The 15328-nt window shown below is 46.8% G+C and overlaps 1 protein-coding gene and 1 pseudogene across 1 annotated transcript in view; both read left to right on the forward strand.

The window, feature by feature from the left end:
- The window catches only part of TENM2 (teneurin transmembrane protein 2), a 1157329-nt gene that overhangs the window by 1123765 nt on the left and 18236 nt on the right, over positions 1 to 15328 (forward strand). The window contains 2 exon segments of the mRNA XM_060144169.1: positions 10786 to 11082; positions 12554 to 14168. Coding sequence (XP_060000152.1) covers positions 10786 to 11082; positions 12554 to 14168 — 1912 coding nt within the window.
- On the forward strand, positions 2327 to 3323 carry LOC132517916 (PC-esterase domain-containing protein 1B-like; annotated as a pseudogene).

Raw genomic sequence — 15328 nt, forward strand, 5'->3', positions numbered from 1 at the left:
ATGAAGAAGAAATTACAATCGATATCACAGAAATAAAATGATCATACTAGATTACTAGGAACAATTATACACCAACAAATGGACAACATAGAAGAACTGGATAAATTTCTAGAAACATACAACATACAAAGACTGAATCAAGAAGAAAGAGACCATCTGAACAGACCAATTACTAGGAAGGAGATTGAATCAGTAATCAAAAACCTCCCACGGGGCTTCCCTGGTGGCGCAGTGGTTGAGAGTCTGCCTGCCGATGCAGTGGACACGGGTTCGTGCCCCGGTCCGGGAAGATCCCATATGCCGCGGAGCGGCTGGGCCCGTGAGCCATGGCCGCTGAGCCTGCGCGTCCGGAGCACGCAACGGGAGAGGCCACAACAGTGAGAGGCCCACGTACCGCTAAGAAAGAAAAAAAAAAAAACCTCCCACGAAACACAAGTCCAGGATCACATGGCTTCACTCGTGAATTCTACTTAACATTTAAAGAAGAATTGATACCAGTCCTTCTAAAACGAATGCTTCCAAACTCATTTAACAAGCCCAGCATTACCCTGAAACCAAAACCAGACAAGGACACTGCAAGAAATAAAATTACAGGCCAGTATCCCTGATGGACATAGATGAAAAAATCCTCAACATAACATTAGCAAACTGAATTCAACAATACATTTAAAGAATCATACATATGATCAAGTGAAATTTATTCCAAGGATGCAAGGATGGTTCAATATCGATAAATCAATGTGATACACATTTACAAAATAAAGGATAAAAATCATATGACCATCTCAATAGATGTGAAAAGCATTTGTCAAATTCAACATCCATTTAGATAAAAACCTTCAGCAAAGTGAGTGTAGAGGGAACGTACCTCAACATAATAAAGGCCATATAGAATAAGCTTATACCTAACATCATAGTCAATGGTGAAAGGCTGAAAGCTCTTCTTTTAAGATCAGGAACAAGACAAGTACACCCACTCTTGCCCCTTTTATTCAACACAACATTGGAAGTCCTAGCCACAGCAATGAAGCAAGAAAAATAAGTAAAAGGCATCCAAATGGGAAAGGAAGAAATACAACTGTCACTATTTGTAGAAGCCATGAAATTATATATAAAATACCATAAAGACTTTACCAAAACAAAACAAAACAAGAATTAAAAACTTCAGTCAAGTTGCAGGGTACAAAATTAATATACAGCAATCTGTTGCATTTCTATACACTAATAACAAATTATCAGAAAGAGAAATTAAGAACACAATCCCATTTACAATTGCATCAAAACAAACAAAATACCTTGGAATAAATTTAGCCAAGGAGGTAAAAAACCTGTACACTGAAAACTGTAAGACATTGATGAAAGAAACTGAAGGCGACACAAATAAATGGCAAGGTGTTCCGTGCTCACGAAGTGGGAGAATTAATATTGATAAAATGTCCATACTACCGAAAGCAATTTACAAATTCAATGCAATCCCTAACAAAATTCCAATGGCGTTTTTCACAGAAATAGAGCAGACGTTTCTGAAATCTGTATGGAACCACAGATACCCAAATGGCCAAAGCAATCTTTAAAAAGGAGAACAGACCAGAAAAGTTGGGGCAAATAGGAGTGTATGGGCACCAAGAGCGTGGATGAATTCACCTAAGGAAAGAAAATTGGAGAAAAGAAGGAAGGAGCCGATGAGTGGGCCTTGAGAAAGACTGACGTTTGGGGATGGCCAGAGAAAGAGAAACTCACACAGGATACCGGGGGAGGTGAGACAGGAGACCAGGGTGTCAGACTCTCCAGCAGAGTCATGGAAGGGAATCACCATCGGTGCCCCAGCCCCAAGGAGCTAGGGATGCTACAGATGTGATAACGACCAAGAAGTAGTCACTGAAAGAAGCAGCAAGGAAATCGCTGGGGATTTACTGACAAACGTTTCTTCGCTTTGATGGAGTTGGAAGCCAAAATCAAGTAAAAGGAAGAGTGAGTGGGAGGTGAGGACCCAGACGCAGCCAGTTCAAACAACTTGGCAAAAAGTGGCCTTGAAGGGGAAGCAAAAGATAGGACTGTCCTGGAGGTGGAGTCAAAGACGGTTCCTTTCCTTTTTAAAGCAAGAAACTAGAATGTGCTTAAGGTTTAAAGAAAGGAGCCAGCCCCAGGAGATTGAAGGAAACAGAGAATGCCTAATTCTCCCCTCTCCGGGGCACCTCCTGGAGCAAAGTGCCTGAGGATGTAGCAGGACCAGCCACCTGAGCTGAGGGATCACCTTTACACCTGAGGAGCCATCCGCAGACCCACCGAGTGAAAGGAAGGAGCTAGGCGGCGCATCCCGAGCATCATGGGCCACGGGCTTGCCTCCGAAGTGCAGCAGCTGCTCCACAACAAGTTCGTGGCCATCCTGGCGGACTTGGTCCAGAGGGCCGTGTACAAGGACCTGGTGCTCCTGCTGCAGAAGGACTGCCTGCTCACACTCAGCCAGCTCAAGGCCAAGGGAGAATACGGCTTTGAGCAGGACGAGCTGGTGCAGGGGGGCAAGCAGGGCCGCATGCATAACGGCACCCATACCGCGAGGTGCGCCAGTTTGGCTCCGGCCAGCACCTGGTGCACTTCTACTTCCTGACGCACGTGTACTCCTGATGCGCGACTACCTCGAAGCCATCCTGGAGGAGCTGCATTTGGGTGAGCACGACCCGAACCTGGTCATCATGAGCTCCTGCCTCTGGGGCCTCACCAGGTACGGGGAGGACTCCTGGCCAAACTACCTGCAGAACCTGGAGAGCCTATTTGGGCGCCTGTGCCAGGTGCTGCCCTAGTCGTGCCTCCTGGTTTGGAACACGGCCATGCCCGTGGGCGACAACATCACCAGTGGCTTCCTCCCACCGGAGCTCCGACCCGCAGCCTCAACCCTGAAAACCAGCGTGATTGAAACCAACTTCTACAGCTCTGACGAGGCCCAAAAGCACGGCTCCGACAGAGTGCACTGGAACGAGCGCGCGCACCAACAACTCTCCCAGCTTCTGCTGCCCCACGTGGCCAACGCCTGGGGGGTGGAGCTGCCCCAGCACGACCCAGTGGGCAAGTGCATCAATGACGGCCCTGCCAGGGGAGGACCTGGCAAGAGACTTGAGAGGCAGCCCCCTCTCAAGGGGGGGCTGCAGAGATCAACCAGCCTTCCCTCCTCCCCAACCCCTGCCTCCACCTCCCCTCCAGCACCTGGGTGCTGCCCCCTGCCCCCCACACCATCTCCCCACCCACCCCAGTCCCCACTCCTGTCCCCACAACCCTGTCCCATCCCCTTTCACGAGGTGACACCCCCGTTCCTAGTCTGTCCCTAAGATGCCCATTTTTCTTCAGACCATCCTTTCCAATCAAATCAATTCTCCTTAAACCATTTCCATTCAGATATTCCCCCAAACTACCCAGACAGAATTTACCTTCGAAGTTGACTTTATGTTTAGTCGCCAGCCGCCTAGGCCTCCCTTCCCCCGACCCTGTTATCAGCAGCGGGCCCCTGTGGTCCACAGGGGTTTTCCCTGGCATCGTCCCTGTGGCCCCTATGTGCCCTGGAGAGGGCGGCCCAGAACTTCCAAGAGAAGGGCCCCAGCCTATGGAGAGCCAAGGCCTCAATAGACTGACTTGGAACTTCCTCCTCATGCACATGGACTGGACAGACCGTCTGACTCTCCCCAAACAAACTGACCTTGTTAACTGAAGCATTTGGTCCATTGCTGTTATCAGTAATGGCAGAGGAGAGCAGTCTGACCCATTCTGTTGGCTGTGGCCTCTCGCTGCACTCTGGGGGGGCTGGGGGGTGACCAGCATCATTCCTGCCTCCCCACTCCCTATTCTCTTTGTCTTTTTGTAAATATAAAATTGAAATTAAAAATTTGTTTCATTGGGGCTTCCCTGGTGGCGCAGTGGTTAAGAATCCGCCTGCCAACTCAGGGGACACGGGTTCGAGCCCTGGTCTGGGAAGATCCCACATGCCACGGAGCAACTAAGCCCGTGCACCACAACTACTGAGCCTGCACTCTAGAGCTCGTGAGCCACAACTACTGAGCCCGTGTGCCACAACTACTGAAGCCCGCATGCCTAGAGCTCATGCTCTGCAACAAGAGAAGCCACTGCAATGAGAAGCCTGCACACCAGATCGAAGAGTAGTCCCCGCTCACCGCAACTAGAAAAAGCCCGCAACACACCAAAAATAAATAAATGAATTTATTTTTTTTAATTGTTTCATTAAAAAAAAGAAGAACAGCAAAGCTGAAGGCATCATGATCCCTTATTTCAAACTCTACTGCAAAGCTATAGTAATCAAAACAATATGGTACTGGAATAAAAATAGACACAAAGACCAAGGGAACAGAATTGAGAGCCCAGAAATAAACCCACACATGTATGGTCAATTAATTTACAACAAAGGAGCCAAGAATATAAAATGGAGAAAGGACACTCTCTTCAACAAGTGGTGCTGGGAAAACTTGACATCGCCATACAAAAGAATGGAACTGTACCACTATCTTATACCATGCACAAAAAGTAACTCAAATGGATTAAAAACTTGAACATAAGACCTGGAACCATAAAACTCCAAGAAAAAGCGTAGGTTCCTTGACATTAGTCTCGACAATGATTTTCTGGATTTGACATAAAAGCAAAGGCAATAAAAGCGAAAACCAATAAATGGGGCTATTAAAAAGCTTACACAAGCAAAGGAAACCATCCACAAAATGAAAAGGCAGCCTTTTCATTATAATGTTTTTTAATATTTACAGATCATATATCTGATAAGGGGTTAATATCTAAAATATAAAAAGAACTCGTACAACTCAATAGCAAAAAAAATTTTTTTAAACCAATTCAACTAAGGGACTTCCCTGGTGGTACAGTGCTTAAGAATCTGCCTGCCAATTCAGGGAACATGGGTTTGATCCCTGGTCTGGGAAGATCCCACATGCCGCGAAGCAACTAAGCCCATGCGGCACAACTACTGAGCCTGCGCTCTAGAACCCGTAAGCCACAACTACTGAAGCCCGTGCACTCTAGAGCCCATGCACTGCAACTACTGAAGCCCATGCTCTCTGGGGCCCACATGCCACAACTACTGAGCCCGTGTGCTGCAACTACTGAAGCCCGCACGTCTAGAGCCCATGCTCCGCAACAAGAGAAGCCACTGCAATGAGAAGCCCACATACCGCAATGAAGAATAGCCCCTGCTCACCACAACTAGAGAAAGCCCACACGCAGCAGCAAAGAGCCGACACAGGCAAAAAAAAGAGAAAAAACCGAATTCAACTAAGGGACTTCCCTGGTGGTACAACAGTAAAGAATCCACCTTCCAATGCAGAGGATGTGGGTTCAACCCCTGGTCGGGGAACTAAGATCCCACATGCCACGGGGCAACTAAGCCCACACGCCTCGACTAGAGAGCCCACGTGCCACAAACTACAGAGCCCACACCCTCTAGAGCCTGCACACCACAACTGCAGAGCCCATATGCTCTGGAGCCTGTGCGCCGCAACTAGAGAGAGAAAACCCGCATGCCACATGTAGAGAGAAGCCCACACGACACAACGAAGAGCCCGCGCGATGCAATGAAAGATCCCACGTGCCACAACTAAGACCCAATGCAGCCAAAAATAAATAGATATACTAAAAAAAAAAATTCAACTGAAAAGTAGGATCTGTGGGGCTTCCCTGGTGGCGCAGTTGTTGAGAGTCCGCCTGCGGATGCAGGGGACACAGGTTCGTGCCCCGGTCCGGGAAGATCCCACATGCCGCGGAGCGGCTGGGCCCGTGAGCCATGGCCACTGGGCCTGCGCGTCCGGAGCCTGTGCTCCGCAACGGGAGAGGCCACAGCAGTGAGAGGCCCACGTACCGCAAAAAAAAAAAAAAAAAAATAGGATCTGTATAGACATTTTTCCAAAGAAGACACACAGATAGCCAACAGATCCATGAAAAGGTGCTCAACATTACTGATGCCTAGGGATGTGCAAATCAAACCATGATGAGATATTATCTCACGCCTGTTAGAATGGCGATTATCAAAAAGACAAACAACAAGTGTTGGGAAGGATGTGGAGAAAAGGGAATCCTTGTGCACTGTTGGTGGGAATGTAAATTGGTGCAGCCACTATGGAAAACAGTATGGGGTATCCTCAAAAAATTAAAAAATAGAACTACCATATGAGCCAGCAATTCCATTTCTGGACATATAGATGAAGAAAATGAAAACACTAACTCAGAAAGATATACACCCCAGTGTTCACTGCAGCATTATTTACAATAGCCAAGACATGAAAGCGATGTAAGTGTCCATCAATGGATGAACAGGTAAAGAAGATGTGATATATATATATAATATACATATACACACACACACACAAACGGGATATTATTCTGCCAAAAAAAAGAATGAAATATTGCCATTTGTGATATGGATGAACCCTGAGGGCATTATACTAAGTGAAATAAGTTGGAAAGACAAATGCCATATGATCTCACTTACATGTGGAATCTTTAAAAAGAAGAAAAAAAAACAAGATCATAGGTACTGAGAACAGATTGGTGGTTGACAGATGTGAAGAGTGGGGATGGGCACAATGGAAAAAGAGAGTCAAAAGGCACAAGTTTCCAGTTACAAAATAAATGAGTAATGGGGTTGTAATGTACATCATGGCCCTTATAGTTAATACTGTATTGTGTATCTGAAAGTTGCTAAGAGAGTAGATCTTAAAAGTTCTCACAAGAAAAAAAAATTCACAGCTACGTACGGTGACTAATGTTAACTAGTCTTATTACGGTGATCATTTCACAATAGATACAATATTGAATCACTACGTTGTACACCTGAAACTAATATAATATTGCATGTCAATTTTATCTTAACTTTCAAAATAAACATAAAAGTCATTGATTAAAAAAGCCTGTGCGTCCGGAGCCTGTGCTCCGCAATGGGAGAGGCCACAACAGTGAAAGGCCCGCGTACCCCGAAAAAAGAAAAATAAGTTGTGAGGACAGTAAATCTTAAGTGTTTTTTCCTTTTTCTTTCATATCTATAAGAGATGATGAATGTTAATCAAACTTAATGTGGTAATCATTTCACCATATATGTAAGTCAACTTATTATGCTGTACACCTTAAACTTATGCAATGATGTATGTCAATTATTTCATTAAAATCGGGGCGGAAAGTTAGCTCAAATGAGCGCTATAACAAAATCCCATTCCCAGGGACATGATGAATTTAGAAATAAAATCCCACCCTAAATTATCAATGGCTAATGATTAGCTTTTTTTATGGTTGGTACACCTGGGCCAAGAGACAAAAGGCCTCGACAGCTTTAAGTAATAGTGACAAACCTAAATGGTAGCAGTCTGAGGTTGGGGACCCATCTTCTGTGCTTGCCCACTATGCTGTTCTTTCTGCATTCTTAGCACCTTCACATACTAATATAGTTGTTTTAATGATAACCACGCTTGTATATTTGATTTACAAGTTAACATCTCCGATGAATACGTTATAGCACTATAAATACATACAAACATACACATACATACATACGCACACGATTATATTATGGATATATGATTTGTCTGTTGGTCTCCCCCAGGTAACTGAAGATAAGGCTTTATATCACACTAAGTGTATTTTAACCAATAGTATGCTTCGGAATCACCCAGCTCCTATTCCCTGGGGAGCTGATTCAGCAGCTGTGGAGTCAGCCCTGCAGCCATGCTTTAGAGAGCATCCCGGGTAGTTTAGAATTTCATGTCTGTTGGAGAACCACTCGTCAGAGGGGGTGGTACAGCCCAGGGGTGAAGAGAGTGAGCTCAGGATTGGGACCCTGGCTCCACCACTTACTATTTGTGTAAGCTTGAGCAGGACACTTAAACCTGTCTGTGCCTTGCATGTAAAATGGGGATAATAGTGCTTGCCTGGGAGCGTTGTGAGGATTAAACAAGATAAAACATGGGCAGTGCTGAGAACACACTAAGCCCGTCGTAAATTCTTGGGACGTGTTGCTTTGTTGGTGTTGCTCATCCTTGCGTTCCAGAGCAGGCACCGTACCTGACAGGAGCAGAGATTTAACGTTCAATAAATAATAAATGCACTGGGGGTTGTATGCTATCAGCAAAGAGAAGCAAAAGGGAAAAGAATAAGCAAAGGGATAGAAGAATAGAAGCGTGGCCAAGGAGGTGGGATATGCATAGGCATGGTGGGGGAAATCCTGAAAATCCTTCCTCATTGTTGCCACAGTATTCATTCTGCCTCATAAAATGTTAACGAGGTCTTGAACTGAAACTCTTAAACACATAGGATTAAGAATCTTGGTGGCCTTCTGCTGTTGTCCCAAATGAAGCAACCCAGTATGTCCAAACTTGTGTTTCCAGAGGAAGTGATCTTTCTGACGCCAGCTTGTGGTCTGCTCTGGAACTCTAGACCATATCTTCAACATCTTCAGTGATTCTGACAGCATTAACTTTTGGGCCTGTTGAAAATATCCTACCACACTCACTCTTTGCTTTCTTGACGATTCTTCCCAATTACCGCAGGTTTGATGATATGATTCTTCCACTCGAAGCTGAATTTCGTTATAATCCCAAGAACTCACCACCTTTATTCTCTCTCCATGCCTCAGCATTTTTTTTTCCCTAAATGTTTATCTCACATGTTCTGTCCCCTTTTTTCTGGGATGACTCCATGAAAACAGCAATGGTTTGGGGGACCAGGTGGTCCTGGGTTCAAATCCTGCCTCTGCCTCTGAGGGTAATTGCCCATATATAAAATAATTTCTACCTACATTGTGAGAATTAAACTGGGATCAGATATGTAAAGTACCTAGCACAGTACCTGTCAAAGCATCAAGGGTTTATCAGTTTAGATTAGTTTCAACTGCTGGTAACAGAAATGAGAAATAACAGTATCTTATACAAGATACAGGCTTATTATTTTTTATGACGTAAAAGGAGTCTAGCGGGAAGCAATTCATGGCTGGTACAGATGACCTAGGTCATCTTGAAGACACCTAGGTTGACAGGGATCTAGACATTTTCTCTGGATGAACCATTATCTTTGAGGTTTAACATCCTCAATGTCACCCCATATTCACAAAGTGAATACTGGAGCGCCGGTGGTCACATCCACATTCCACCTAAGAAAAGAAGGAAAGTGGGAAGGACAAAAGGGTGCCTACTTCTTAGCTAAGTCTGCTTGCTTTAAGGTTCCCAGAAGACCCAGCCAACAACTACTACTTAAATCACTTTAGCCACCCCAGTCTCCAAAGGAAGCTGTGAAATGTAGTTTTTTACCTGGGTGCAATGCTGCTCCCCAATATAACAGGTGCCTGTCGTGTTAGAATTATTCCTTGCCTCCTCCAAAGCCGCAGGGTGGAACCCTCTAGATCCCTTACAGTCTCTTCATCATTTGACACATCTCAGGGCACTCAATGCATGTACGATATATACCATGCAGAAAACAGTAAAGCTGGTTCATTAACTAGTCAAAGTCTGAAGACCTGAGTTCCAGACCAACCTAATACTTCATTGCTGTGTGACCTTGAGCAAGTGTATAACCTCTGTTGGAGGCTCAGTTTCCTCATTTGTGAGCATCAACTCAGACAGTGGATGCAAACTGCCTAACACAATGCCTAACACAGTAGCCCTCAGCACACGCCAAAGTTACTATTACTATCAACGTCATCATCACCATCATCATTATTATCGTTAAGTGCTATTGAAGTATTAGGGTAAAGTGAGCAGGTGCCAGACATGTCTCACATCCCTTCCTTCTGCATGTTTACACCTTCCCTCGCCTTCAGCAGTCACCCCAGGGATGTCTGGATTTACAGTCAATTACATTGAAAGAGCCTGGGCTGAGTTGGCCTCATTTCCTTCCCATCCAGCCATCCACTAGCAGCCATCCACTGCTAGCTGAATCTCTACAGTCCCTCTCCTTTCCCCCTACCCAGAGTCTAGTCTCTCAGCCCTGCCTTCTGAGACGGGCTCTCTTCTCTGATCAGATTGACTTCTAAATAAATATTAAATTACGTCTGGATGTGTTCCATCATTCCTCTCAAATCTAAGTAAATCAGTTCCTCCCTTTGTTGGAATTCCCAAGGCCTGTTGAGATCACCCCACTGATGTCTTGCATCCTTGACAGTGGCGAGATTTTTCTCTAGATGGGAGAATTAAAGGAGTTCACATAGGAATAAGGCTTCGTATTCCCAGATTTTCATACAATATGTATATCTGAGACCTTCTCCTCACCTTCCTAGGTACCTTTTTCTTAAGGTTTCGGAAGAAATCTCTGCACCTGCTCTTAAAGATCATTAGCTATTCATTAGCTGATAATGTGCCACAAAAGGGTTGTAAGTGTGCAAATATACAAATCCTCTTGCTTCCCAGGGTGGCCAGTTAGAACCCCAGGGGCCAGGGCTATTGTGTATGGCTCTGTAATTTGTGCATTGCCCAGGTTTTCCTGTTCACAGTCTCTACAACACGATGACACCCCTGTAACTGTGCAGTGCCCAGCCTACCTAACTGCTCATGGCAGCCATGCCCAGATCAGTCATCTCTGGCCATTAGCAGCCTTGCTCTATTCTAGTGCACCCTACAGAAATGACCACTTTCTATGTGTACTACGATGTGAAGGAGTTTAGAAAGCACTCCTCTTCAAGGGTATTTCTTCTTCCAGCGCACACACAGGCCCTGGCCACGCCAGCTGTGTCCTCCATAGAAGCCTGAGCTAACATGCCCCGGTGATGTCTTTCAAAGCAGGCCCGTTGTGTTTTCCTAGGTCCACGGAAGAAATCTCTTGTCCATTGACTATGACCGGAATATTCGGACAGAGAAGATCTACGATGATCACCGGAAGTTCACCCTGAGGATCATTTATGACCAGGTGGGCCGTCCCTTCCTCTGGCTCCCCAGCAGTGGGCTGGCGGCTGTCAACATCTCCTATTTCTTCAATGGGCGCTTGGCTGGCCTTCAGCGCGGGGCCATGAGCGAGAGGACAGACATCGACAAGCAAGGCCGGATCGTGTCCCGCATGTTTGCCGACGGGAAAGTGTGGAGCTATTCCTACCTTGACAAGGTGGGTGGATGTGCTGCCCTCCCTCGCTCATCTGGGGCTAGCTCGCTCTCTCTCATTCATGCTTCTCTGTTTAAGCTGACAGGCTTTGCCATAAGACATTGTAACATGTTTACTTTGACTCTACCAGGGCTCCCCATGCACTCTCACCCTCTGGGAGGGAGGAAGTCTGAAGGAAAATGTTATTCATAGCCCAGCACTGTTACCATTAAAAGCAAAAAAAAAAAAAAAGTTCTAGACACTCAGTAATGGCAAAAAGGGTGGACTGTCTGATTTTTACCCCAAAATAACAGTGCTGTTGAAACGGACAGAATCATCCCACTGGCAGCACGGCTAATCACTCCTTATCACTAATCACTGGAAATGCAGTGATTCATTTCTGCCTTGCCCGAAATTGAGCCATCAGGGTAGGGAATTCTGCCTAAAACTCGAGCATCCGGACCAGCACCCTCCCCTACCTGGCCTATTGGCTGAACCAGCCATGTGGATTCTTGCTATATGTATTTTCCTGTGTCTGCAAGTGGCAGACTCAGGTCTCCGCATCAGAAAAGGTCCAGTTGTAGCAGCGGTGAAAAGAGATGCCTTCAGGTCACGAGTCAAGACTTTTAAAGGCGGCCCTGGTCATCTGGTCATCAGACAGGGGCTTGCTCAGCCTGGGCCTCTCATCTGGACTCACCTCCACACCAGCCCATTTCCATTTCTTCCTTTCTTGCCTCCCCACGACAGCGGTCACTTGCAGATAGAGCTGTTACCTCCTCTGTAAAGGGGCTGCTGTCTCTTTGGTCCCTTCTGAATAGTGTTCTCATTACGCCGTAAGATGCTACAATGGTTGACCAGGGGAGGCAAGAGTCTCTCCACGGCTTCAAGTTTGAGGCCATTCTTTCCCCAAACAATCAATGCTTCTGGGTTACTTAATCTTTTCGGTAGTTTCTAAATGGAGGATGTGGTTTCTCCTTAGATTTAATCAGCGGTGTCCCAAAGACAGTATGTGTATCACACCTGTCCCCTGCTGGGCCAGCAGCAGTCATTTCTAACCAGTCTCAGGATTTCTTGTCATTGAGCCTGGAGGCAAACTCAGTGCCTCTCACCTCAGTCCTTCAAACCCCTTGCAACTCAAAGTTATGGTCCAAGCAACATCAGTATCACCTGGGAGTTCGTTCCAAAAGTAGGTTCTCAGGCCACCTCTCCACCACCCTCCCCCACCGAACTACTGAATCAGAATCTGCCTTTTAAGCAGATCCCTGGGTATTTCGCATGCACGTAAACGTTTGGGGAGCATTCTCCCAAGTAGCCACCGTGATCCGTAGAGTAGCATGCCCGATGAAATCAATTTACCCATAATTTCCGGTCTAAATTTCCCCATCCTTCACGGCTTCTGAATTGCCATTTAGGGAAATGGAATAAATTCTGTCCATTTGAGCACTTGGTCCTAAATGGCCAACTCATGTGTTCCCTTCCCCTTTCCTTCCTCCAGTCCATGGTCCTCCTGCTTCAGAGTCAGCGTCAGTACATATTCGAGTACGACTCCTCTGAACGCCTCCACGCCGTCACCATGCCCAGTGTCGCCCGGCACAGCATGTCCACCCACACCTCCATTGGCTACATCCGCAACACTTACAACCCGCCTGAAAGCAACGCTTCGGTCATCTTTGACTACAGTGATGACGGCCGCATCCTCAAGACATCCTTTTTAGGCACTGGGCGCCAGGTATTCTACAAGTATGGGAAACTCTCCAAGCTATCGGAGATTGTCTATGACAGTACTGCCATCACTTTCGGGTATGATGAGACCACCGGTGTCTTAAAAATGGTCAGCCTCCAAAGTGGGGGCTTCTCCTGCACCATCAGGTACCGGAAGATTGGCCCACTTGTGGACAAGCAAATCTACAGGTTCTCTGAGGAAGGCATGGTCAACGCCAGGTTTGAATACACCTATCACGACAACAGCTTCCGGATCGCAAGCATCAAGCCGGTCATAAGTGAGACTCCCCTTCCTGTTGACCTCTACCGCTACGACGAGATTTCTGGCAAAGTGGAGCACTTTGGCAAGTTCGGAGTCATCTATTATGATATCAACCAGATCATCACCACAGCTGTGATGACCCTCAGCAAGCACTTTGACACCCACGGGCGGATCAAGGAAGTCCAGTACGAGATGTTCCGGTCCCTCATGTACTGGATGACGGTGCAGTATGACAGCATGGGCAGAGTAATCAAGAGGGAGCTGAAACTGGGGCCCTATGCCAACACCACGAAGTACACCTATGACTATGATGGGGATGGGCAGCTCCAGAGCGTGGCCGTCAATGACCGCCCGACCTGGCGCTACAGCTACGACCTCAATGGGAACCTCCACTTGCTGAACCCGGGGAACAGCGTGCGACTCATGCCCTTGCGCTACGACCTCCGAGATCGGATAACCAGGCTCGGTGACGTGCAGTACAAAATTGACGACGATGGCTATCTGTGTCAGCGAGGGGCCGACATCTTTGAGTATAACTCCAAGGGCCTTCTAACGAGAGCCTACAACAAGGCCAGCGGCTGGAGTGTCCAGTACCGCTATGACGGCGTGGGGCGGCGGGCTTCCTACAAGACCAACCTGGGCCACCACCTGCAATATTTCTACTCTGACCTCCACAACCCGACTCGCATCACCCATGTCTATAATCACTCCAACTCGGAGATAACCTCGCTCTACTATGACCTCCAGGGTCACCTCTTTGCCATGGAGAGCAGCAGTGGGGAGGAGTACTATGTTGCCTCCGATAACACAGGGACTCCCCTGGCTGTGTTCAGCATCAACGGTCTCATGGTCAAGCAGTTGCAGTACACCGCCTACGGGGAGATTTATCACGACTCCAACCCCGACTTCCAGATGGTCATCGGCTTCCATGGGGGACTCTACGACCCCCTGACCAAGCTGGTCCACTTCACGCAGCGTGATTATGACGTGCTGGCGGGACGATGGACCTCTCCAGACTATACCATGTGGAAAAATGTGGGCAAGGAGCCGGCCCCCTTTAACCTGTATATGTTCAAGAGCAACAATCCTCTCAGCAATGAGCTGGATTTGAAGAACTACGTGACAGGTGAGGACCTGGCCACCTCAGTTGGGCAGTGGCTCCCCGTGGGGTGGTGGTCCCAGTAGACTGCCGGGGATTTCAAAACGAGGTCTTATGTCCGATGCTAGGAGAATCCTGGAGGGCTGTGTACGCCGGCAGTACAGGATCTAGAGCAGTCAAGTGACGGCAGTACAGAGCAGTCATCAGGTCTGTTTGAACATGTCCTGACCACTTTCAAGTCCATTCAATTGAAATAACTTTTACAAGAGCCCTTACTACCCCAAAAGAGGAAAGCGGCCTTATGAAGGGGGAGAGAATGGGACTCTGGTCTCAGGAGTACCTCATTCAGATTCCCTCTCTTCTATTTATAAGCTAAAGGACCTCGGGCTAGTTGTCCAGTATCTCTGAGCTGTAGTTTCCTTTTCTGCAAAAGGGCACTAACAAAATCATCTCACAGAGTGATCGTAAGAAGGAAATGAACTTATGTAGGTAAAGTCTAGGGCCTGGCACTTAGACCGAGGATGTTCACAAAAGGGTATCTGCTCACCAGATACATCACCATTGCTAGTGAAGCAATGAATGAGACTAGGTACTGAAATGACTGTGACCCAGTTCCCGACCTCACGACCAGGCTGGTGAGATACAAATACAAATAACCAATGATAATGCAAAGCAGAATTAAGTCTGTGCTACCATATAGGTGTTTGTTCAGTTATTTATTCAACAAGCATTTATAGTGGGCCAGCATGCTACATTCTGGGGATACAATGATAAGCAAGACAAACACTCTTCTGTCAAAGTGGGGTGTGTGTGTGTGTGTGTGTGTGTGTGTGTGTGTGTGTGTGTGTGTGTGTGTGTGTGTGTGTGTGTGTGTGTGTGTGTAGCACACGTGCAGATGACTTCAGATTTGAAAATTTTGACATAGTACAGAAGAGCCCCATGTCAAACTGGGCCTGAAGGACGAGGGGGATCTTGTTTGGCAGAAACGAGCTCAAGGCTGAAGAAAGACTATGAGCAGAAGTCAAAAGGACAAAGGAAGCTTGGACATGGGTGTGGACGGAGGGGCCAAGGAGGGCAGATAATCTACTTCCTCATGATAAGTGAGAAATTGGTAAAAGGAAACATCCATCTATTTCCATCCATCTCCATCCATCCACCTATTCACGGATATTTTCATCTAATACATA

The sequence above is a fragment of the Lagenorhynchus albirostris genome, chromosome 3 (assembly GCF_949774975.1).
Source record: "Lagenorhynchus albirostris chromosome 3, mLagAlb1.1, whole genome shotgun sequence".
Classification (NCBI taxonomy): domain Eukaryota; kingdom Metazoa; phylum Chordata; class Mammalia; order Artiodactyla; family Delphinidae; genus Lagenorhynchus; species Lagenorhynchus albirostris.